At 49.7% G+C, this 22,533-nt stretch overlaps 8 protein-coding genes and 1 non-coding gene across 9 annotated transcripts; 5 read left to right on the top strand and 4 right to left on the bottom strand.

Moving 5' to 3' along the window:
• Positions 1 to 146: 146 nt before the first annotated feature.
• Positions 147 to 2,748, top strand: VTN77DRAFT_1238 (uncharacterized protein; the record flags this gene model as incomplete). Its single annotated transcript, XM_069416947.1, has 3 exons — positions 147 to 272; positions 330 to 1,142; positions 1,195 to 2,748. 3 exons carry the CDS (start codon positions 147 to 149, stop codon positions 2,746 to 2,748), a joined length of 2,493 nt encoding a protein of 830 aa, XP_069280192.1.
• A 1,713-nt stretch (positions 2,749 to 4,461) lies between these two features.
• Positions 4,462 to 6,534, bottom strand: VTN77DRAFT_1239 (uncharacterized protein; the record flags this gene model as incomplete). The annotated part of the gene is made up of 9 exons (XM_069416948.1): positions 4,462 to 5,029; positions 5,089 to 5,317; positions 5,370 to 5,437; positions 5,511 to 5,604; positions 5,662 to 5,749; positions 5,819 to 5,902; positions 5,959 to 6,039; positions 6,110 to 6,211; positions 6,286 to 6,534. The coding sequence occupies 9 exons, from the start codon at positions 6,532 to 6,534 to the stop codon at positions 4,462 to 4,464; spliced, it is 1,563 nt and encodes a 520-aa protein (XP_069280193.1).
• Positions 6,535 to 7,470: 936 nt separating this feature from the next.
• VTN77DRAFT_t36 lies at positions 7,471 to 7,578 on the top strand. Its single transcript has one exon. It is a non-coding gene; the product is annotated as a tRNA-Pro (tRNA).
• Positions 7,579 to 7,898: 320 nt separating this feature from the next.
• VTN77DRAFT_1240 (uncharacterized protein) lies at positions 7,899 to 10,588 on the top strand (the record flags this gene model as incomplete). Its single annotated transcript, XM_069416950.1, has 10 exons — positions 7,899 to 8,028; positions 8,084 to 8,147; positions 8,211 to 8,964; positions 9,013 to 9,046; positions 9,102 to 9,213; positions 9,280 to 9,300; positions 9,362 to 9,705; positions 9,790 to 9,982; positions 10,054 to 10,417; positions 10,496 to 10,588. 10 exons carry the CDS (start codon positions 7,899 to 7,901, stop codon positions 10,586 to 10,588), a joined length of 2,109 nt encoding a protein of 702 aa, XP_069280194.1.
• Positions 10,589 to 11,186: 598 nt separating this feature from the next.
• On the bottom strand, positions 11,187 to 12,520 carry VTN77DRAFT_1241 (uncharacterized protein; the record flags this gene model as incomplete). The annotated part of the gene is made up of 3 exons (XM_069416951.1): positions 11,187 to 12,019; positions 12,074 to 12,435; positions 12,486 to 12,520. 3 exons carry the CDS (start codon positions 12,518 to 12,520, stop codon positions 11,187 to 11,189), a joined length of 1,230 nt encoding a protein of 409 aa, XP_069280195.1.
• Positions 12,521 to 12,894: 374 nt separating this feature from the next.
• Positions 12,895 to 14,451, top strand: VTN77DRAFT_1242 (uncharacterized protein; the record flags this gene model as incomplete). The annotated part of the gene is made up of 3 exons (XM_069416952.1): positions 12,895 to 13,944; positions 14,010 to 14,117; positions 14,179 to 14,451. The coding sequence occupies 3 exons, from the start codon at positions 12,895 to 12,897 to the stop codon at positions 14,449 to 14,451; spliced, it is 1,431 nt and encodes a 476-aa protein (XP_069280196.1).
• A 629-nt stretch (positions 14,452 to 15,080) lies between these two features.
• On the bottom strand, positions 15,081 to 18,008 carry VTN77DRAFT_1243 (uncharacterized protein; the record flags this gene model as incomplete). The annotated part of the gene is made up of 1 exon (XM_069416953.1): positions 15,081 to 18,008. One exon carries the CDS (start codon positions 18,006 to 18,008, stop codon positions 15,081 to 15,083), a length of 2,928 nt encoding a protein of 975 aa, XP_069280197.1.
• A 1,154-nt stretch (positions 18,009 to 19,162) lies between these two features.
• On the bottom strand, positions 19,163 to 19,932 carry VTN77DRAFT_1244 (uncharacterized protein; the record flags this gene model as incomplete). Its single annotated transcript, XM_069416954.1, has 3 exons — positions 19,163 to 19,186; positions 19,252 to 19,424; positions 19,917 to 19,932. The coding sequence occupies 3 exons, from the start codon at positions 19,930 to 19,932 to the stop codon at positions 19,163 to 19,165; spliced, it is 213 nt and encodes a 70-aa protein (XP_069280198.1).
• A 71-nt stretch (positions 19,933 to 20,003) lies between these two features.
• On the top strand, positions 20,004 to 20,686 carry VTN77DRAFT_1245 (uncharacterized protein; the record flags this gene model as incomplete). Its single annotated transcript, XM_069416955.1, has 2 exons — positions 20,004 to 20,451; positions 20,520 to 20,686. The coding sequence occupies 2 exons, from the start codon at positions 20,004 to 20,006 to the stop codon at positions 20,684 to 20,686; spliced, it is 615 nt and encodes a 204-aa protein (XP_069280199.1).
• Positions 20,687 to 22,533: the final 1,847 nt, after the last annotated feature.

Genomic DNA, 22,533 nt, shown 5'->3' on the forward strand with positions numbered 1-22,533 from the left:
CTGTGCGTTCGGCGTTTATCCTTCTGTTTTCTTAACTCCTGTCGCGACTCAACATACGAAGGACATAATTACTCTGTAAGAACAATTTTCATCCCGCACTTTCCTTACTTCAACTACGCAGGCCGTCTCACCATTAGTAGGATGAGATGGCCTCTCTATTCAAGAAGCGACTGCGCTGCTTTTACTGCGGGAAGCGCTCTGCGGAACCAACTCAAGGAACCGTTCGCAAATGGCGCTGCAAGAATTGCGAGGCGGTAAACTATCTTGACGAGGTTTGTTTGATTTCGTTTCGCATTTCTACAGCATGCTAACAGTATGGACGTACATAGAATGGAGAGATTACGGATCCCCCTACCGCAGCGACAAACCCCCATGACGACGGCTCGGATGCGTCCACGCCCTTCAACTCTATTGATTTCGATCAGTCCGGCCTGTTTTGCAGGAAATGCGTTCGAAACCAGCACCTTTTCATGAAGGCGCTCGGATCCTACCTCCCTGACCCAGATGACCCCGCGTATCCGGCCTACGAGCGGGAATACCCCAAGTTCCGCAAAAACCTTGAGGAGCGCTATCCGCAAGTATGCGAGAACTGCGAAGCCCGAGTCAACCAGCGTATTCGGCAGGCCGGATACGAGGCAAAGGCGGATCACCTCAGGAGAATGATGGAGCGCAGCAAGGCCAGCAGGGCGGCTAGAAAGGCTCGCAATCGAAACTGGAGGAGTCTTCTCGTTTTTGCAGGAGCCGTCGGACACTGGGCCAGTGTTGCGGGTCAGCTGGCGTGGAGTTTCGTGGGCGCTATCGAGGATGTTTCTTTTGACAAAGATTCTCCCTGGTCGTCATTTGTGTCGTTGACAAGGAAAGTCATCGGAACGCGACAAGTTGAGAGTCATGACCTTGCCCCTTACGCGGGCGTGGCACTGATTTTGGGTATCCTCTCACTGTGGTGGAACCCGAAATTGCGATTGAAAGTCGAGGGGAGGAGTGGGCGATTCGTCGGCCTAGGGCAATATTATCAGTTTCAATTGATCGTCCTGGTGACGCGATTCGTGCTGTGGGCGTTGCTGAAAGATCCTGCCACGAGTGGAATGAAACCATCTCTGCCACCGACCTTGCATATTTTTATGATGGTTTTCATGATCATGGTAAGCTCGACTATTTAGATATCTCAAAATCTTCTCTGACGGTATATTTTAGGGGGTAATAATATCTCGACAGATCGTGCAATATGACACTCGACCACTCGTTTTGTGGTCAGACACGCCTGTAGCTTCTCCGAGCCGAAAAGCGCAATCCACACAAGCAAATACCAATGATCGGCGTCAAGTCTTTCAGGACTCCAGTGCTCAGCGGTTTCCAGTGGAGAAACTGGCGATGCCCCGTCAGACTCCTGATAAGCCGTCACCTATCCCTTCCACGCCTCCTCCTGAGGAGGACACGATGGACTGGACTCCGTCCCTGAAACAGGAAATTCGACCAAAATTCAGCGTGGCACAAGAGAATCATGGAGAGCCCTTTGCAGGCAAATCGCCATTCTATGGGTCGCTCCCCGAGGCGCCAAAGCCTCCCTCGTGGCAACTTCGAAACCCAATTCCTCAGCGGCCTGTTGAGAAGGTCGTTGAGCGCAATCCATTCCACCGTGCTCCAATGCAGTCACCAGAACAAGAGAATCGCGCTGCTGACAAGGGGTCGGGGCGTGGTTCTGATGTGTACTTTGCTCCTCCGAAATTCTTCCCGCCGTCGGACTACAGTGCTACAACGGGGCTGGAGACTTTATTTGATCAGGCGTTCACGATCAGATCACCGGATGACGAGCCTAGCGACCATGCCGGCAGTTCCGTTCCTCCGGCTTCGATAAATGCTCAGAAGTCTTTTGTATATCAATGTCTTCGCCTGGCACTGCTCATCGCGTGCTTGATCATGTGGCAGGTTTCTCAGATGGAGCTGGTCTCCATTCCTGGGAACTATGTCGAGATCGCCTCGCTAGGTAGCGCCAGTCTTATTGCTGGATTTGCGCTCCTGGAGATTCTGAAGCAGCCGATGAATCACTGGAACAGCATGGAGATATTGGTATCTCTTGCGGAACTCGCTGCAGCCATTCATCTGGGAGGCAACCTTCCCCGGATTTTCTATGAGAGAGAATACTTCGACCGGTATGGAAAGTCGCTGCTGGTCTTCATGAGTGCTCAGGAGATGGTGGGGTTGAGTTCCAGCTATCAACAGGCTCGATCTTCCAGCAATGCGACCGCTGCGACCACATCGGGGCAATTACAGACAGCTCCTTCATCAAGCCAGGCGGCAGATGATTCTCGCCATGACTCTCAATCTCAAAGTTTCTCATCGGCTCCGTCGTCTCCTCCAGCACTCTCATTTTCATCCACTCTGGGAGGTTCCAGCTTCTCACAACCCTCGCTGAGTCATTCTCAATCATCACCTCCGCATTACAGCCTCTACCGCCACGACCTCGACAAAGACAACGACAACGACTCCGATACGTCAGAAGCCTCCGGTGTCGACTCCGATGCAGAAACCACCCTCACGTCCGCTACGAATAGGACGATCAGGCATATGAATCCGTTCGCGGTGTCGAAGCATCCGGACCCAAGCCCAACAAAAGGCAGAGCGGGGTTGGGTTCTGGATTGCGAGGACTCCGTCTTGACGATAGCCCTGGAGGACGAGTGACGCGTAGCCAAGCGCCACAGGCAGGAGGAGACCTCTATCGAAGGTATCCTTTGCGGAGGAACAGGTAGTACAGTACAATACAGTACAGTACATATCTAGCGGTGACTTACTTTTTATTTTTCTTGTCTTTGCACTGCATCCCTTCTTTACCAGCGACATTGTACAGCATGATGATACTCACGGTGGGCGGCATGTATGGATTAGTCTAGTGGTTAGTTATGGTAGGATAGGATATTTTTTGCTCTGATAATATCGATTGTGGAATATTGTATTGTACTGGAGAGACGTTTTGGATCGGTAGTTATTTATCTAATTGAATCGTTATTTACGGTGTAATCCAATCCAATCCAATCCAGATGAATAGAAAAACGACTTAGGTACGTACAATCCTAAGAAAGACATACGCAAAAATCAATCGCATCTGTTCTTTAATTTCTTGCTGATGATCCGCTGTAGAAAATCAAACCCCTCCCACTGCAACGCCCACGTCCCTCATTCGAAGGTTTTGTGTATCTCCATTTTTGGATCGACTCGGTCTCGAGGCGTCCATTCTTCTATTGCTGGCAGCTTGTCAAGACAGAGGGCATTTGCGTACTGGTTGGCTCGCTCGTTCATCTGAAGCCGAAAGATCAGCTTCTGGCGCAAAGCCCACCGTCCCTCCGGATTCATATAGCCATTCAGGAAAGCCCTGATGGATCGCAAAAGTAACCTGTGCTCATGTACTTCAGGCCCAGGCGCGTATTCAGGAACTCCCGGATTAGAAACCTAAGATTTGAGCGCGAATCGAGATCCTCTCTCGTTCCTCCATAGCCCCCGGTGGCTTCAGAAGCAACAATGTCAGGGTGGTTGTCATCTATGAAATCGGCATCGAACTTCTTTCGATCGGATGCCGGGATCCTCTTGAGCCTGTCGTAGTTGCTCCTATATTCGTATAGCTCATATCCAGTCCGCCGCCAGAACTGCTCGGTATCATCAGGATTTGTGAGGACGGGCGTAGAATCCTTAGCTACTCCCATCTCCACTGGCAAAAGGCAGCGAACGTTCGCGATTGCTCTATTCATCCATGAGATATCTTTGTACAGGCCATCATTTCTTGCCATTTTGAAAAGGACGTAGGTACCGTAGCCGTTGCGATCTGACTTTAGGATCCTCTTGATGAGTTTTTCGATAGCTTTCTGGGGAAGTCCCGTGACGAGTGAAAATTTGATCACCTACAGGCGGAAGGAATGGCAATGGGTGCCTAATCTTCAGAGCTGTAGTGAGGGTCAGTGATGGAAGTTACCAGCAGTAAAATAACTAAGGGAGACTTATACCAAGAGAAAAAGGCTATATATTTTCTAATCCTCTCACGATATATCATAGTGCTTCCTGGTACTAGCCTCAAGGCTCTAGAAAGACTCTCTTATCACCAAGAGCCAGACTTGCTATTGATTTTGTGTCCCTATCTACTTCAGTCAACTTCTTAGGTACTTAAGTAGTTATGTAGTATAAAATAGAAAATAGTCGTGGATTGATAGAAAGATCTTGACTACTCCAGATATCTACTGCCTAGATAGGTAAAGATTTCGGATGACCCGGTGGCTTGCCCTAACAGCGGCTTTTCCGAGGATCTGGATTTAAGCTTAATAGTTGCTGGGATATATTTTTAACACTTATGCCAGACCTCACAGCGGTCCCTTATTTTCTAAAAAGGTCCTCATATTACTGGTGACGGTGGGCTTGCTCGGCCATTTCAGCTAAGAGTTTCCAAGGACGACATAGTAGTACTAATTCAGCACAATTCACCATCTCAAAGAGACGTCTTTCAAATCACTATCCACAACATCATCGAGAACCGCTTCTCCTCTCTTTATGGCCGACACCCTGGCAAGCTTTAATCTCCGCGTCGACCTCTCTGTCTTCCGCGTTATCCACCAAGTCAACAGCGTCGTCGCGATACAAGCACCGATGAGAACCATCGTCACCGCAAAGGGAACGGTGTATTCCGGTGCATACTGACTGCGGAAAATCTGCGGTCCGATCGCTCCCCCAATCTGGCCGTAGCTATTCACAATGCCGATCGAGAAGGCGGATCCGGTCGCGCGACGGGTGGTTTGGACCCGCCACGGCCACATCAGAGGATACCAGGCGCTCGCGAGGGCGTTTGAGATCATGGTGACGGCGTAGACAGCTCCATTGCTTGGGTAGGCGTAGAGGACACCGTAGCACGCGAGAATGACCACCAGGAACGAGAGCGGATATAGCGGGCGTGGGAGTCGTGCATTGTCGGCCCACACGCCGAAGACCCAGATGCAGATGACGGTGAGAACCGAGGTGGGGATGTTGAGCAGTTGAGAAGTTGCGATATCTCTGGAAAAGACGTAAATTATCGTGTCAAATCAAAAGTCATTTGTTTTATTTTAACGTACGTAAAGCCCAGATTGGCAATGACAGTCGGCTGATAGAAGGTCAGGCCTTGAGTGCCGACAGTGAAGAAAGCCCAAATGAGGGTGAATAGCCAGAGCCGGCAGTCTTTGAGATCTTCCAGAATCTCACGAAACCGGAAATTTTTCTCCTCCGCTCGTGGCGAATTAAGAGGCAAACGGGCCTGGATAAACGCCTTTTCTCTCTCGGTAAGCCACTTCGCATCAGGAGGAACTGTTTCCCTGGGTTCAGTACACCTCATACAAGACGTCCCCGACAGACTTACAATTAGGCAAGACAAACCATAGGAGAATCCCAAAGACTATGGTGACAACTCCCTCGAATAAGAAGAGCCTAAGTTGGTATTCTCCGTCAGTTTTGGAATCTGCCTGGAATGGCATGGCGAATTCTGCACATATATATATACCATTGCCAGCCGGAAAGACCGTGAGAACCAGACACGGTATCGAAAGCGTACGCAAGGACGCCGCTGATAATTCCGGAGAAGTTTCCAAGCATATCTACGTTGCCGTATTAGGATGAATACCGCTTGTGAAGGGCTGGCTGCATAGACATACAGAAGTAAAGCAGCCGGAGAGACATCTCATCCGGACGATACCAGTAGCAAAGCTGCAGGATGACACCCGGGAACATACCGGCCTCGAACTACATTCTCAGTCAGTACTGTACATTACAAAATACCGCTTCGATAGAGATAGAAAGCTGTGTCGGTACCAAACCCAGAAAGAACCGGGCAATGTATAAACCCTGTTTATTTGTGACTGCGGCGTGACACGTCATTGCAATTCCCCAGGACACCTTGTGCAAATATTAGTCTACTACAAGAAAAAAAAGCATTCAGCTGAATCCCTCACCAAGATACGAGATTGCCATCTGGAAGGCAACAATCGCTTTATCAAGAGATTGGACGGCGCTTCGAAGACAATGTACGGAATCTATACCGATGAGGACCGGAACCGGAACCACAAGTAGAAAGTCGAAAAATTTCCTTACGTACGTACGTACATAATAGACGGTTGTGACCAGGTTATATTCATTGGCCGTCATGTTGAGTTGCGTGAGTATATTTGTCCGTGTTCCCTTGTTCATGATCTTTGCATTGGCGACCTGTGTACGATACAGTCAGCTAGCTAGCTTCCTCAGCTCGCGTTGGGTTTGGATCAAAAGGACGAAAAAAATACCGAGTTGGCGTCGATGTTCTTTAGCAAAAACATCAGTGAACACAGGGGCATCAGACGCCAATCGATTCGTCGCAAGAGCCTTTTCTCCTCTTCTGCCGTCAGGGACGTGCGAGCTCTCATTCGTTGGGCATCGTATCCTGTAATTTGGCAATCGGCGTACGTGTGCTCATTGATAACGTCTCCACGACGTACGAGATGAAGGCTGGCACTGCTCGTTTCTGCTGACACAATGTTTTTGGAGTCTGCCATTTCGTCTGTGATTCTCAAGTTGCGGGGAACACTGATAACAAGATTATAACTCCAATAGTTGTTCGAGGAACGTCGAAGCGATATCGAGGGACATCGTAGTATTTCAAACCCGCTAATAATAATTAGGACATTCTCAATTAGAACCGATGGGCACTCTATCTGTGATCTTCTGTGCCGTAGCGACTGTCGTCGGCGAGTTCTACAATCACGCAATGAGCCCGACTGTTACAATAGTCTTATCAGGATCAAACTTAAACTTGGCTAGATATTAGATTAGGTAGCTACTAATAATTACTGGCAGACTGTTGGGACAGGCCTTCGATAGTACGTGCTTACATGGCGCGATTGTTGGTTAAAAGCACGAAAGTGGAGACAAATCGGAGCATGTGCGGATATACAGGTTGGATCTATAATAATAACGCTTTGGCCAAGTTCCGGGAAGAAATATGTCGGCAGGAATTCTAAATTATTGACTATCGAGAGTACATGGACTTTTGAGTGTAGAGAGTGCATAACGAAAATCGATCATTGAAGTGCCGCTTAATGCCAAGGTCTCCCCGCTACGACGGACTACGACGGACTGTCAGAACATTAGGGACAAATGGATGACTTTTTTCTTTTCTTTTTTAATTCATAAATGCATAGTAATTGCAACAGCAAAAATTGACCGTTGAGCCATTACCAAAGTCTCATATCGAGTGCAATGATAAAATAAAAACGTCGGTCTTGTTGTACTCTGTGTACGTAGATCGTATATAGATCGAGGGTAAGCAGCGCTAGTCCTCGTATGGAAGACATCACATGACAGCCACGTGCTTCTCCCACATGTGCCTGCCGAATTTGATAATGGTTGCTTAGCTAATTTTTGCAATTTGTCACTGGTCGGTCCAATCAGCATCCATTGTTAGCCGCATTGGGCTCCACTCAGTGGAAATTGGCTTGATGGTCTAGTTGGTTACGATTCGCCCTTCGGGATTTTTTCCCCGGTCCAGTCTCACTGAGATTGATTGGGCGAGGTCCCGGGTTCGACTCCCGGTCAAGCCCTTTTTTTTCTCTACACAGCATGGCCATGGGAGTTTTTATACACTCTTTGCCAGGGAATAATGCTTTTTCTTTTTTCAAAGCAACCTTCCTGTATAGTACTTGATGTTTTATTTTATTGCCTGGAGATGGTATAAAATGTTTCTAGTGACTTTTTTTGTCCCTCATGTTCCAAGGTTCCTATCATAGTCCGCGGGGAAGGGTCGGGATTTCCGATTCGTTGCGAGTGACCTGCTTAATTCATACTATTGAACGAGATAGTCATCTATCATGATATACTAAGATGTGTACGAACAAATTTGAGCTGCTTGAGCTGCTTAACCATGGAACATCGACCATCCGATGACATCCCTCCTAAACGAGTCAAGCGGCCACGGGCTGCACAGGCGTGTGAGAGGTGTAGACTGAAGAAATATAAATGCGACGAGTTGTACCCCTGTTCACAATGTAAGAGTATGTCTGTATCTCGCATTGACAAGGCTGTCGCTATTCTAATTGTTTCCCACAGAAAGCCATTTCGAATGTGTCTACCAGAGCAATTATCATCAGCGAGAGACCAATAAAACGGCAAGGTATGAAAAGGAAGGAGAATGGCATTGAATGTTTGCGACCTGACGTGCTATATGCTATCTAAGTTATGTCCGCGAACTTGAGAAGAAGATAGACGAATTGACGAGACAACTCCGAAATATTGAATCTACTTCGACCGGTCTTTCTCGTGAAGTCAATGATTCAAACGTGTCATTGGAAACAGCCATCCTCAACGGGAATGCTTCAGATAACGCTTCAGGGAATGCTTCAACTCCTACCAACGAAGGCTCTAGCGATGCTCTTGAAGAGGAAATCAGCGAGGTGAACCAACACACCAACGGCATCGAGTTTCACGGGAACACTTCTTCTGCTGCGTTCCTGGGCCACCTGCAGCGGTCTCGCGAGCCTCATCAGCAGACAAAGGAGTCCCCAACGACGTCGCTCATCTCCACCTTGCACAATCCCGGCTTCTCCCCCCAATCTGCAGCAGCCCCGGTTCGGTATGACCTGTCCCAAGATCTGAAGTTTCGGAATTTCTACTTCGAGCACGCCCACGTGTTCATCGAGGGGTATTTCGAGAATCTGCACTTCATCCACCCGCTGATCGACAAGGAGGATTTCATGGCGCGCGCGCGTGCTCTGTGGTTAGGTCGAGATCCGCAACCGGAACCCAGCTTCATTGCGCTGTATCTGAGCCTGCTCTCGCTTGGAGCGCTCATCCGCGTCTGGGACGAAGTTCGCCTGGGCGGACTGACGCGGTTCGAATGGAGCCGCAAGCTGTTTGGAGAAGCTCAGGCGTATCTCAATGGACTGCGTTTCTCGAACGACCTAGAGACCGTCCAGTGCTTATATCTGATGGTCCGACCAAACTAAAAAATACCGTTGATCCAAACTGACTATGGGTAGGCCAAGATCTGCCAGAATGAGCTGAATCCGCACCGTACGCTTCCCGATCAGTAAGATTAAAGAAGTCTCGTTACTAACCCTCACGTCAGTTGCCTACATGTATTTGGGTCTCGCAATTCGAACTTGCTTATCTGCCGGATTCAATCGAGACACTCCCACTCCGCGAAAGGACCGTTCGGCGTGGATTTCGAAAACTTGGTGGTAGGTTGCACACTACTTCCGGATTTTATAGTCATCCACCTGGCAGTCTGATTGTGAAAGAACCAGGGGTCTCTACTCTTTAGAAATGTGAGAACAGCTGCTATAATAGCGGACCGTAATATGACGTCCGCTGATTGTATGGATCCAGAGAAATGAGCTTCTCAGTCGGTCGCCCAGACACTCTAGGCATGGACGAATACCACAACCGCGTTCTCCCCTCGCGAGACGACTCCGAATACGCCATCATCCCCGTCATGGTGGACTTTGCGCGCATCATCCGCCGCGTGTCGATCGATATCTACCACTCCAAAGTGCCCTTGTCGGACAAGATGCGTCTCGCCCTGCAGATTGAAAGGCAGTTGGATGGGTGGCTGGCTGGGTTGCCGGAGAGAGTCAAACCGGATATTATCGATAGCTCGGGGAGGGGCGTTTCGCTGACTTCGTTGCGAGACCCGAAATGGGCTCGACGGCAGCGACTGGTTTTGGAAATACGTGAGCAGATACCAAAGATGTTTTTTCCCCCTCGTTTTCAAGAGTTTCATCTGACAAATTTCTATTTCCAACATGTCTGTCCAGGCTACCACAACGTGAAGATGCTCCTATTCCGCCCTTTCCTCGCATACTCGACTCGCAGCACGAAACAAGCACAAGCGCCTCCTGCAGCGCCCAGTCTGCTCGAGGAAGCCGCCAACAAATGCCTGCATTCAGCGCGGCGAACCATCGAGATTATCTACGACACGTTCCGGACGCATACTTTCTTTCGATGTTGGTATGTTCGCGTTGCCTCTGGTCTTCTCTACGTTATATAAATATATTCCTTCTGAACAAGGGTTATTTCAGGTGGTACAACACCACCTACGTGATGTTCGCCACAGCCATCCTCTTGCTGCGCGTATCCAAGTTGGGCGTGTCTTCGGAGACAGAACCTTTACTGGACTGCGTCGACAGGGCCGTCGAGATCCTGGAGGCGATGGACGAGTCTGTCGTGGCTAGGAAATCGGTCGAGATTGTTAAGCGTCATCTGCGAGAGTTTCGTGGTGGTAGTCACTGTCAGAATCATCCCCCTCCTCGTCCGATTAGCACCGCTGCATCTGCATCTGTATCAGCATCACCATCTGCCTCAGCGGCAGTGGGAGTAGGAGTCCCGCCATCCGGTTTACTCCCCAGTCCAGGATCACTCACATATACCGATTTCTCATTACCCGTAAGTTCAAGCAATCCAACTAACCCAACCCTTTCGTCCTCCCAAAACGATTGCGCTCAACTATGTTCTTCTTTCTAGGATCTCTCCTACGGAATGGGAGTGGGAATGGGGTTGGGTTTCCCGGATTACTCCTTCGAAGGCATGGCTAGTTTGTTCGATGAGCTTAATTAGGTATGTATGTATGTACATACATACCTAGGTAGGTACCTAGGGTAATTAATAATGGGTTGTCTGCGGCGAGCAGCAGCTAGCTAGGTAGGTAGCTAGCTGATCCTGACTACGTAGTTCCCGATAGATTTGGGTTTACTAAAGTTAACTCAGAGGTATAAAAAGTTTGGATATATATATATGGGGATGAGTAATTTAATTTTCTCCGACACCATTCTCGTTCATATGTCGAGAGGTGTTTTGATGTGCTTTTTCTTTTCTTCTCTTCTTTTGGGTGGTGAATATCTATCTATCTATATATATATGCCTGCATCTCAAATTGTTCATCATGCATCATAATTTTTTTTTCTGCCAGAAACTCCTGCATGATGGGCATCACATCCAGTCATAGATAGGACCTAAGTACCTAAGTAGAGTCTATCATATCATAGCCTCAAGTAAGACAAAACAAAACAAACAAAAGCTTTTAAAAAAAAAACAAAAAAAGTAAAGGAGAATGCTTGGACCATTTCTACAACCGAAATGAAGAAAGAAACCGAAACATGTAAATATTTTTTTTCTTTCCAGCAGAGCTTACAGAGCACAGCTCAAATATTCAAATCTAAGCGGTATTTCCATTTGCGTCCGCCGTCTCAGCTGGCCTCGTAGGCAGATCCTTCGGTAACGGCGGAAGCAAGTTCTTCGCCGCTTCCCGTGCCTTCTGCGCCATCAGCGCGTCCATGATGACCAGCGCCGACATTGCCTCGACGATGGGGACAGCCCGCGGCACGACGCATGGGTCATGTCGACCTTTCGCTTCTAGCACCCCCTCCTCGAAAGCGTAGCTCGTCGTTGTTTGCGCCTGGCCGATGGTTGCTGGGGGTTTGAACGCGACGCGGAAATAGATGGATGCGCCGTTCGAAATCCCTCCTTGGATACCTCCGGAGTTGTTCGTCTTGGTCGTTAGCCGTTTTTTACCGTCGTTGGTCTCGGTGACGATAAACGGGTCGTTGTGGATCGATCCGGGGACTTCGCAACCGCCAAAGCCGGATCCAATCTCAAAGCCTTTCGTGGCGGGAATACTGAGCATGGCATGGGCCAGCTTGGCTTCCAGCTTGTCAAAGCAAGGCTCACCCAGCCCGGTAGGGACATTCCGGATGACACATGTCACTGTCCCTCCAATGCTGTCCTTCTTGTCGCGAAACGTCTCAATGACCTTGGTCATCCGCTCAGCAGCCTCCTTGTTGGGGCATCGCACGGGGCAGAAATCGTCGACGGTCTTGCGATCGATGGTCTCGATCAGTTTCAGAAACTCCGGGTTTGTCGAGTAAGATGGGTATTCGGGCGTCGGAGGGAACAGGTACTCATTGCCCACTGAAGAGACAAAGGCCACAATCTCGACGTTGTGAGCGAGCTTCAGGTACTTTTCGGCAATTGCACCGGCGGCGACACGACCTTAAAGTTAACGTTAGGAATCTTCATTTCAAGTGTGGTATCTTAGCTTCGTACCGATGGTCTCACGGGCGCTGCTGCGCCCTCCGCCACTGCTCGCCTTCACACCGTATTTCTCCAGATAGGTGTAGTCCGCATGACTGGGCCGGGGGTACAAGTCCATGGTGCTGCCGCCATAGTCCTTGGGCCGCTGGTCTTCGTTGCGGACAATCATGGCAATGGGAGTGCCGAGAGTATAACCGAATTCCGTCCCGGACTGGATCTCGACGCGATCCTTTTCGTTTCGCGGCGTCGTCAGGGCGCTCTGTCCGGGCCTCCTCCGGGTCATTTGAGGCTGGATGTCTTCTTCAGTCAGGGCCATGCCCGGTGGGCAGCCGTCGACGATGCAGCCGACGGAGCGGCAGTGAGATTCGCCATAGCTAGAAGCTGGTAAGAAAACGAAAACAGACAGGTAGGAATGTCGACATACGTCGTGACTCTAAAGTACTCTCCCCAGGTCGACATGGCGGAGTAGAATTGCGACGCAGTCACCTAAAGCGGGGTGATGGGCAGGGAGTAATGGGCGTTCCCCAGTATCTAATTAGAAACGCCCGAGAAATAAAGGATCAGCAGCAGCAGCAGGTATTCAATCCAGCCCACTGTCAATTCTCGGAGGACTAATTAATAATTTGGGATTCTCGACGAAGAGTCATCGCTCCAAAAAGTTGCTCGGACACCGCTGCGGCATCGGCGCGGGACGTCTGCGCTTACCAAATCCAGCTTAGTGCCCGATCCGCTCGGGTGCAGCGACGCCGGCGAGACGACATGGGTTGATTGTAGATATCGCATCGCTTATACGATGGACGAGCGCCGCGTCTGGCTGGGCTGCTCTCCCCTCAATGCTTCCAGTGCGGCGCCTTCCATGCGTCTCTGCCCCGTCTGCGATCTTCTATAGACGCGCCAGAGGATTCTTCGCGCGAAAAAATTCGACGTTTTCGCCTTCGCAGTTTGCGGAGTTAGTCAGCCGGAGCTCGTCTCAATATCAGATCTACCAATCGCTGTCGGCAGACCCCTTCGTGAACCTCTCGATCGAACATTTCCTCCTCGAGAATGCTCCCATAGACTCCAAGATCTTGTTCCTCTACGTCAATCAGCCATGTGTCGTCATTGGGCGGAATCAGAATCCCTGGCTGGAGACAAATCTCGGAGCGCTCAAGCAGGGCCGCATAGGTGATGCGGAGGGATTGACACTCGCTAGCAACTCGACAGATGAAGTGTTGTATGTCCGCCGGAGATCCGGCGGCGGCGCAGTTTTCCACGATGAAGGGAATCTAAACTACAGCGTCATCTCCCCGCGGGACAGCTTCACGCGAAACAAGCATGCGGAGATGATGGTGCGGGCGTTGCAGCGAATCGGGGCCATAAACACCAGTGTCAATGAACGACATGACATTGTCCTGAGGCAAGATGTTGACGCCGCAAAGCAGCAATCGGCAGCAGCAGGAATGGAGGATCCGCCGCAGGAAGCGTCTCCGCGGGCGCTGAAGGTGTCGGGTTCTGCCTTCAAGCTGACCCGACATCGCGCACTCCACCACGGGACTTGCTTGCTAGACTCTCCAAATATCCATCAGATTGGCGCGTTTCTCAGATCGCCCGCCAGGCCGTACATCAAAGCGAGGGGTGTCGAGAGCGTGCGATCGCCAGTGGGGAATATCTCGTCTGCTCTTTCCGACTCGTTTGCGGCTTTCTCCATGCAGACGGTGATATCGAGCATCATGGACGAGTTTGCGCGCCTCTATGGAGTCGGCACCGATGCCCTTCTGAGAGCTCAGCGCGCTTACGTGAACGAGTGGGAGCTGTATGCTGGAGATGACTGGGTCGTGGGGACGGTGGGAGACTCCCAGGCACAGGATGAGCCGGAGATTCAGAAAGGAATCGCCGAGCTGAGGGTGAGTCGAACCTATCGATCTGAATTCTTACCAGCTCTCCACTGACTGTGTTTGTACAATACTAGTCCCTAGACTGGAAATTCACCCAGACTCCCCAATTCACATTCTCCACATTCCCCATAGAGGAGGACCCTCGTCCTCGACCGCCATTACCGACATCTCTGCCTTCTTCTGTAAGTTGAAACAACTCCCCTAGCGCAGCGCTGACTGAATCGTGCCATCTGATAATCCCAGACCAGAGTCTTCCTCCGCGTCAAACACGGCGCCATCGTCGACAGCCACATCTCCACATCTGCAGATCCATCCGAAGCAGAGAGCCAAGCTGTTCGCGTGCGCGAAATGCTGAACGGCAGACAACTGCACGAGCTGTCTCCGCAGGACTGGAAAGCGGCGCTGGTCGACATCGACATCGACACCGAGAGAGATTGCAGCAGTAGTAGTGGTGGCCTGGTGGATGATCTGACGGGATTCATCTGCAGCAAATTAGGCATCGATGGAAAGTTATAGACTATTATACAGATATAGACATATCTTGGCTTGTACTGTACTGTACTGTACATACAAAATAGAAGAAATCGGATTGAGCACAATCAAAAGTTAGGATTACGTAGATAGTCAGTTCAAGTTCTTCTACCTCAGTCAGGGGGTTAAGTAACTACCTACCTACCTACCTACCTACCTACCTACCTGGATAGATAGATAATCCAGCCTCCCGCGCGCGCGAGGGACAGAGGCAAAGTATTTACTGCGCGTACATACAAGTGGTCTTCCCACAAGTATGAAGATACGAAGACGCATATATCGAGTTTACATACTGAACAAAGCATGTACTTACATACATAGCCATTTCATCTCCAACGAAGTCAAACAACAGGTATAAAACAATGAACAAAACAAAAAAAAACCCAAAGCGTACATTATTCCTTCTCCGTTGCATATCGATCCCGTCGCTATGTTCCATGTCTCATGTCATGTCATGTCCACACATATCGAAAATATCAAGAATCAAAAAAGAAGAAGAAGAAGAAGAAACAAACCCCGAAACATAGGTACATACATAATATCTATCTCAGACCTTCAATTCCAAGCAAGTCACAGACTTATCAGCTTGAAAGTCAATTCTGCCAGTTTCAGTTTCACCCCCTGCTTACACTCCTTCTTCCCGACGCCCGATCCGATTCATCATCGCCTACGATGTCGCCAACGCCAGCGTTCACCACGCGCAGTTTCTCCTTCGGAACGGTATATGTTGTTACCTGCACGAGTCTGCCTTCGGCCGCTGCTTCGACGTCCCAGTCTTCCTCGTCGTCGAAATCGTTGTCCCCGTCATTGGTGTGCAGGTCGGAAGGAGGGCAGGACAAGAAGCTGCTTCCGGAGATTCTCTTGTCGACTGCCCAATCACGGGGACCCTGTTTGCGTCGCAGATGAGCAGCAGACGCGCTGACTGCCCTCCTTGGCATTCTGTCAGGACTCGGAGTTGGATTGGTTGCTGTTGTAGTGGTGTCTTGGTCCTGTTGACCGGCTGAAAGGAATCTGTCAACATTTGCAGCCTTCTTAGCCCCATTCAGTGTCTTGCGGACGCTTCCCATCCAGCGCAAAGAGTTCCTTTTCGAGACTGTGGTGGACATTTTGGTTGGCGAGTCCGGGGGCGTGGTCCATTCAGAACTTTCTCCCAGAAGACTCTCGCCTTCCAGCTGTGACTGCTTCTGTGAAGTGAGAGCGGTGGTGTACGAATCAGATGGACTGGATCGCTCGATAGACGGAAAAACAGTCTCATCACTGCCTGACTGGAGCTTTCCACGAGGGTGGCTTGATCGATTCGGGTCCTTCTCTAGCGACTCACGCCCGCTGACGGCTGGACTGGAACTTGAAGACAGTTCAAGTACCGGGACGCTAGATAGATGAAGGCGTGGCACCGATTTGTCGGAACCCCGCCTTGTCACAGAGCCAAAATTCGAACGCTGAATAGAAGACACCGACAATCCCGACGCAGAAGACTCCGACAGACCCGAGTTGGTCCGTTCACTCTTATTCGGAGACGTGCTGCGTGGTCCTTGAGAGCTATCCCCAGCTGACGTTTCGCCTTCGACACGATCCTGCGGTCGAGAGGTACCTTCATTCGAAGGCATTGTCTGAGAGGGTGTTGGCGACGAAGAGTCAGCAGAGTCAGCAGAGTCAGCAAAGGGATCCGCCGTTGCAGAGCTGTTGCTGTGCTGCTGGCTGTCTTCCTGCTGCAAATTCTCTGCTGGCGTCTCTTCATATTCCTCGCGCTCGTCGATAGGGTGGATAAAGCCTGGGCTGTAGTTCATTTTCGGATCGTCGTACCAGCCTGCTGATTCGAATCGCTGTGGCCGAGAACATAAATTTCTCTGAAGTCCTCTCGTTGGGCTAGGGATCTCCAACAATAGACCAGTTCTCTCTGCCTCTGATCCTCCATTATGCCGTGAGCTATGTCGTGAGCTTGACCCAGGGCTGTAGCTGCTGTACCCACGATTGACGCCGAGCGGATAGGCGCTGCCAGGGACAGAACGCACGCTTGAAATGCGGTGCTCTCTCATGGGACCTTTGAAGCAGACTGCCATACCGGGCTCATCCCAAACAGTAGAACGCTCTGCGCCAAGGGCCAATTTGCGAAGCTCCTGTTCCCTGAAACGACGATGACGCGACCGTTTCCGTGCATACACGCAATAAACCGCACCAAGAACAGCAACTGCCGCAAGAGACATGCCAACTCCGAGTCCGGCCTTTTGTCCTGTAGAAGAAAGCGCACCAGTTGCTGTTTTACCCGACGCCATATGTGTAACTGGATTTGTATACGACGACACCCAGGTGTTAGATGTCAGATTATATAGATAGACCTGAGAGCTGGGCTCGAATCCTGAGGCAGTGCGCTTCGACGACGACGAGGGAATGCTATAGCCTCCAATGATTACCATCACGTCCCCCGGAAGCATTGCCGCCGCATGCCCAAAAATCCCACCTTGAGGCATCACAGAACCCGTTTTCTGAGGTGGCACAGTCCAGGTCCACTGCCCAGAACCTCCGTAATCCTGGCCAAGCTCAAGAATAACCAGTTGCGGGTCGGCAGGTGTGCTTGTGTCGCCGACCCAGCCACCGAAGACGACGATCTTGCTTCCATCTGATGAGAGAACCGCACTATGGCCCGACCTGGGCTCTACTTGAACATCCCGAGCAGCGAGATCTGTTCTGCCGACGTCGACTGACGAACCGACAGTGATGTATGTCCAGCTGGCTTGTGGTAGAGAAAAGAGTGCTAGACTCGACATATTGATAAAGGCGTTCTGAGTGTGACCGCCAATGAAAAGGAAGTCTTGTTGTTGCAGCACTCTTCCCCCTGGTGTTGTAGAGGAAGTCCCTTGCAGCGGTGTTATCGTGAACCCGGCTTCAGCGACAGGAGGCTTTGGAGACACACTTGTCCCAAGTTCATAAGAAGAGCCGGACGGGTCTAAAAAGGTGATTGTCTGCGAGTAATTGGCCGCAGATACCCAGTTCTCGTCGGTGTTGTTTGCAAAGGGACACATTCCGCCAAAGGTATACAAGGTACTGGCTGTGTCATTGGACGCCGCGTATGTGAATCCAGCTGCTAGATAAGCTGGCCCTGGATCACTTCCCGACTGAGGAGAGACCTTGACGGACAGTGTAGACCATGTACCATTACCAGTCGAGCTACTATTGTCCGGACTGAAACTCCAAACAACATCTTGGCCGTCAAATGCCTGACAGCTCCCTGAAAAGACCTTGAGGGCCCCTGCAGAGTCCATCATTGGGACAAACGCAGCCCCCTCATTATTTCCTTGAAAAGGAACGGGGTCAGAGAGGACGGCATATTGTGGGGTTCCCGTATCGATCTGGGATAGATTCAGAGATAGCAGCTCTATCTCGGGCTGCGCCGACGACTTCGGCTGCAGCAGGTATGCAACTGTATCATTGTGTTGAGGCGAGAGGAAGATTCGAGAGGGGACGTAAGGAATCGCAGCGTACACCGGTTGAAGAAGCAGCGCATAAAAGGCAAAGCGACGACCCAGAAAGCTGCCCTTGGGCATCTTCGATGATCAAGAGGCCCAAGCCGGTCGACTTGGGTTTGCAACTCGATTTCGTCCTACCGCAGTCTTCCGAGTCTGTGAATTCGAGACATCTGTCTCACCAATCTGCGATCAACAGAGATTGGAAAAGAAAAGAAATCAAAAATGAATTTCGCTTGTCAATATGATGATGACTGATGACACTGTGTCAAAGAGAGCACATCCCACGTCAGATCATATCTGAATGTTTTGTTTCGGATAATTGTACTATCTCTTCAGCATTGAGGAAGTATAGCCCGTAAGATAGAAAATTAAATCAGGGGGTCAACAAGCAGCCCAGATCGACAGCCATCGCGGGGTCAAGACCAGTAGTACGACCCTGCAGGCTGCGTAAACAGGCGCACGCATGATCCGGACTCTCCATGGTGATGAGTCGAGATACCTAGATAGGGAGTGCACGTCCGGGTGGCACCCAATCGATAGACTCGATTGCGACGTCAAAAATAAGTGCTAGTCACTGTTCCATCGTTATCGGGGCAACATGGGCGGAGAGCACGGGGTGACAGGCGCATGGCCGGGTGGAGAGGCGTGTAAACACGGCGGTTGCATGGCAACACTGTTCCGGCAGGTGCGATTGGTGGGTTTCGTCAGCAACCTCGAGGAAAATCAGACTACCAAAGCAGCTAACTAAACATGAAAAGATGATTTAGCATGCATTTGGGGATTCAATGAGGGCTATTTCTGATACACGGGCTAGCGTGCAGGAAAGTTGATGAAGAAGAATTCACAAGAACAATGGCAAGATTTGACTCTGAAAGTAACTTGATGACGCTTGCCCAGATCGGGAACAAGTCTAATATCTCCACTAACCTTAATCCTCGACGCCCCACAGTAGAGAATTTACTAGGTATATTCTCGATTCAACAACTGCAGACAGTGTTGGAAGTTGCAAGAAGCTTCCTTTACAATACCCTTCTTTGCATCAGAAAGGTCATTACAGTAGTAGGTAGAATAGGTTTACAGAAGATGTTGGCATAGACGACGCAGATAACCACAATTCGACTTTGAATTTCTTTGATAGAGACTTCTCAGCCAGAGTTGTTGGCCATCGATATTGTATAGTAACCCTATTTTGTTCACCCTCCAGCATGGTTCCTGTCCCTTTTTTCGTCTAATTATGTTGAAAGGATGTGCATAATCTTTGTTCAGATATCTGAGATTCAGAAGGCTTTGTCCTAGCAAACCACTCCTCCATCAGACTCACCTCCTCAGACACGCAGATCATCATCCCCGTCAGGTTAACCCCGATCACGAGATCCCACTCTTCACCGGGGACGTCTTCGATGTCCTTCGTGTCGAGCGATGGGCCAATGACGCCCGCGATATTTGCTGCACCGTCTAAACCGCCCAACTCGTCCACTGTGCGTCTTATCCAAGCTGCGACGTCAGGCCGAGAGCGGACATCTAATGAAAAAAAAAAAGGAAATAATGGTCCACAAACTGATGTTAATGTTTGGCAAAGATTATTTGTTGCCGTGTCTAGTACCATGACGAATATATATAGTCAATTGGCGTACTTCTCAGTCGCAATTGATAACAGTAAAGTTCATAGCATAATCGTCCTTTGCATAGAGAGAAGAGTGTAGAGATCGCCATCCACCAATTGCGAGGATCGAACGTTGAATAAGTTCGGCTCAGCCTGTCATCAAGTTGCATTAGCGTGGAGCTAGACCACTACATCTGTGCTCTGTATGCCAGTCTCCTTTTGCGTGCAAAGCAAAGCACTCAGTGGATAATGATATATTCCAAGCTGAAAAGATTCTACAATGAATTCCCTCATATTCCGCTGGTTTCTTTTCTCGACCTTCTGATGAAGTCTTAAGTCAACCTTTCTATACCTGCGACGGGAAGAACACATGACTAGCTCACCGATCTCTGCCATCATCGTTCTGCAGGGCAATAGACTACAATCTCGTCCGGTTCAGAGTACAATCAACTATTTCATTACGACTCGCAATGCCTACTACTCCAGGCCTTCTCCACGTCCAGTGTTCAATCGCAGATCCGGCTCTCAGCGACGACACCTACAACCGCTGGTACAACCAGGTGCACATCCCCGAAGTGCTCAGCCTTCCAGATACTCCGGAGATCGTATTGCGCTACAAGAACAGAGACCCCACACATCAATGGCAGTATCTAAACCTGTACACTCTGGACGACATTTCCTGGACCGGCTATCCTCTCCTCCAGAGGGAGGTATCTTCCCATCATCCTCTCCTGCCGGAAAACAAGCCATTCTGGAAACTGCCAGCACTGGACGGGCGCGACTACGAGGTCATTGACAGATATGGGAATGTTGATCTTGATCTTGATCTTAACAGAGAAGGGAGACCTCGCTGTCTCATAGCCATGGAGGTTGATTTCGGCAAGGAGGACAACAAGGCAGAGGCGGTTCTGAACTCTTGTTTCGAAGAGGAACATCTACGGCTCCTCAAACAAGTCGCCGGCTTCCGGATATTGACCCGATACAAGATCCACCGAGCTCCGACGGCGGCGGCATCGGGAAGAAGGAGGATGAAACACATAAGGTGCATGTACCGCGGTACTTGATCCTGCACGAGTTCGACAGCCCGGAGCAGGCAGAGGAAGATGTTGAGTCGATGAGGGCTACACTGAAGACCGTTTGGGAGCTGATATAGATTGGGAGCTGGGCAGTATCAAGTTGCACTTCAACCATAAAATTTATTTTACCCTTTGGACAGGTACGGTGGTATCCTACCATTCTCATTCTCGTCAGGTAAACTCAACCTATCAGACAAGACGATAAAAGAAGACTAAAAAGGGGGAACTGGTAAGATTTATATAAGGTTTTTCAAGTCCAAGCGGATGCATGCCTTAAGCCTATTATAAATAAATCATTATTACTATATATATGAAACAATCAGAAGCAACCACGGTTGAACTGAAAAACAAAAGAGCGCGGGGAAAGGAAACCCCCAACCTTGGAACCTATCTACCTACCTACCTACCTAGGTACCTAGAGTCAGGTGCTACAGGCAAAGTTTGGAACTATTTCTGTGGATTCTTGCGGAGGTCATGTACCTAGGTAGTATTAATTAGTTAACCATGAGCACGCGCGCGCGTGATGCTAGATCGAACCGTAGAGATCGATCCAGACTGTACAGTACTTTAAAAGATTATCTGGTTCATGTGGTCTCATCTCATCTCGCTTTGTATGTCCATAAAGGGGTTATTAATTAATACCTCTTAGGTAGCTCCTCCTCCTCATCTGGAGAAAGGATGGAGTCCAGTCCTTCCCATACACCTACCTACCTACCTACCTACAGTCCTACATCTACAGTCCGATTGATGTGGAATGGCAAATAATAATGATGCCAAAGATAATAAACATGCCTGGCGGATAATAACACACCATCACTTAGATATGCAACTCACCCAAATCGAGCATCGAGTAAGCAGATCGAGGGTGTACGACATATACAGCATGCTCAGCCACTACTGGTGGTATATTATATTACCTCGACTGGTCATTTGCTTGCTTGCTTGCTGTTGAAATTCGCCAGGGTAAACTTCCCACGAATCAAATTCGCATCTTGGATGGAAGCAGCAGGCTCCAAAAAATTTGTCATTCGCAAGGAGCTGAACTCCGGAGAGAGAAAGAGAGAGGGAGGGGGTAGAGGAGGCTGCAACTCGTAGCGAGAGTCAAGTCGAGACTAGACAGACACCCCTGCACTAGCGCTCGTTCGCTCGCTCATACGATATTCTGCGACAGAAACCCCCCGCAAAATGTGATAGAAATAATATGGGGTCGGTTGCAGTCGGCCTAATATACAGTAATATCCCTCATACGGAGTACATAGACTTATGATAGGTACCTAACCTAATAGGAAGTAAGTACGGAGTACTATTACTAAGTAGATACTACCTCCTAGGCAGGTACGGTACCTACATACATTACTATGGAGCGCTCCGTACCTACATGTACTCCATACAGTACCTACTCGTTGATTGATTATTACTGATTGAATGCCTGCCTGCCGGGGTCTTGTCTTTGACGGCGCACCTGCAAGTCACAAACCCGGGTGGGGCACTCCATCCATGGAATTCCATTTATCCATGCTCTTCGGCCTTTACTCTGCCCGGTTAGCGACCGCTCCGACCTCTCCTCTGTTCCTAACCTAGTGTAGAAACTGGAACAGAGGACTCAGTCCACTGGGGAAGGCTGACATGGAGAATGTTCGGTATTTTCGGGGTTCAGAACCATCCTCCAGCTGCCAAGGTACGTAGGTCCGTAACTGTCAACCAATCAGCAGAGGAAGGAAACCTTGGATGGAAATCCTCAGAAAAAACTTGGTTGTGAAGGTGTGAGACAGCGGGAGCATCTCCATGGAACAGTAACAGGGGAAAAGAAAATTTTTTGGATAGATGGAGACTTCATCTATGTGTACGGTATATCGAGATCAGTGCAGTCGCCTGACATGGATGCTGATCCGAGATCCTGTTATTTTAGTGGAAGAAACCCATG

This window comes from Rasamsonia byssochlamydoides, assembly GCF_041956645.1.
Source record: "Rasamsonia byssochlamydoides strain NRRL 3658 unplaced genomic scaffold VTN77scaffold_12, whole genome shotgun sequence".
Classification (NCBI taxonomy): Eukaryota; Fungi; Ascomycota; class Eurotiomycetes; order Eurotiales; family Trichocomaceae; genus Rasamsonia; species Rasamsonia byssochlamydoides.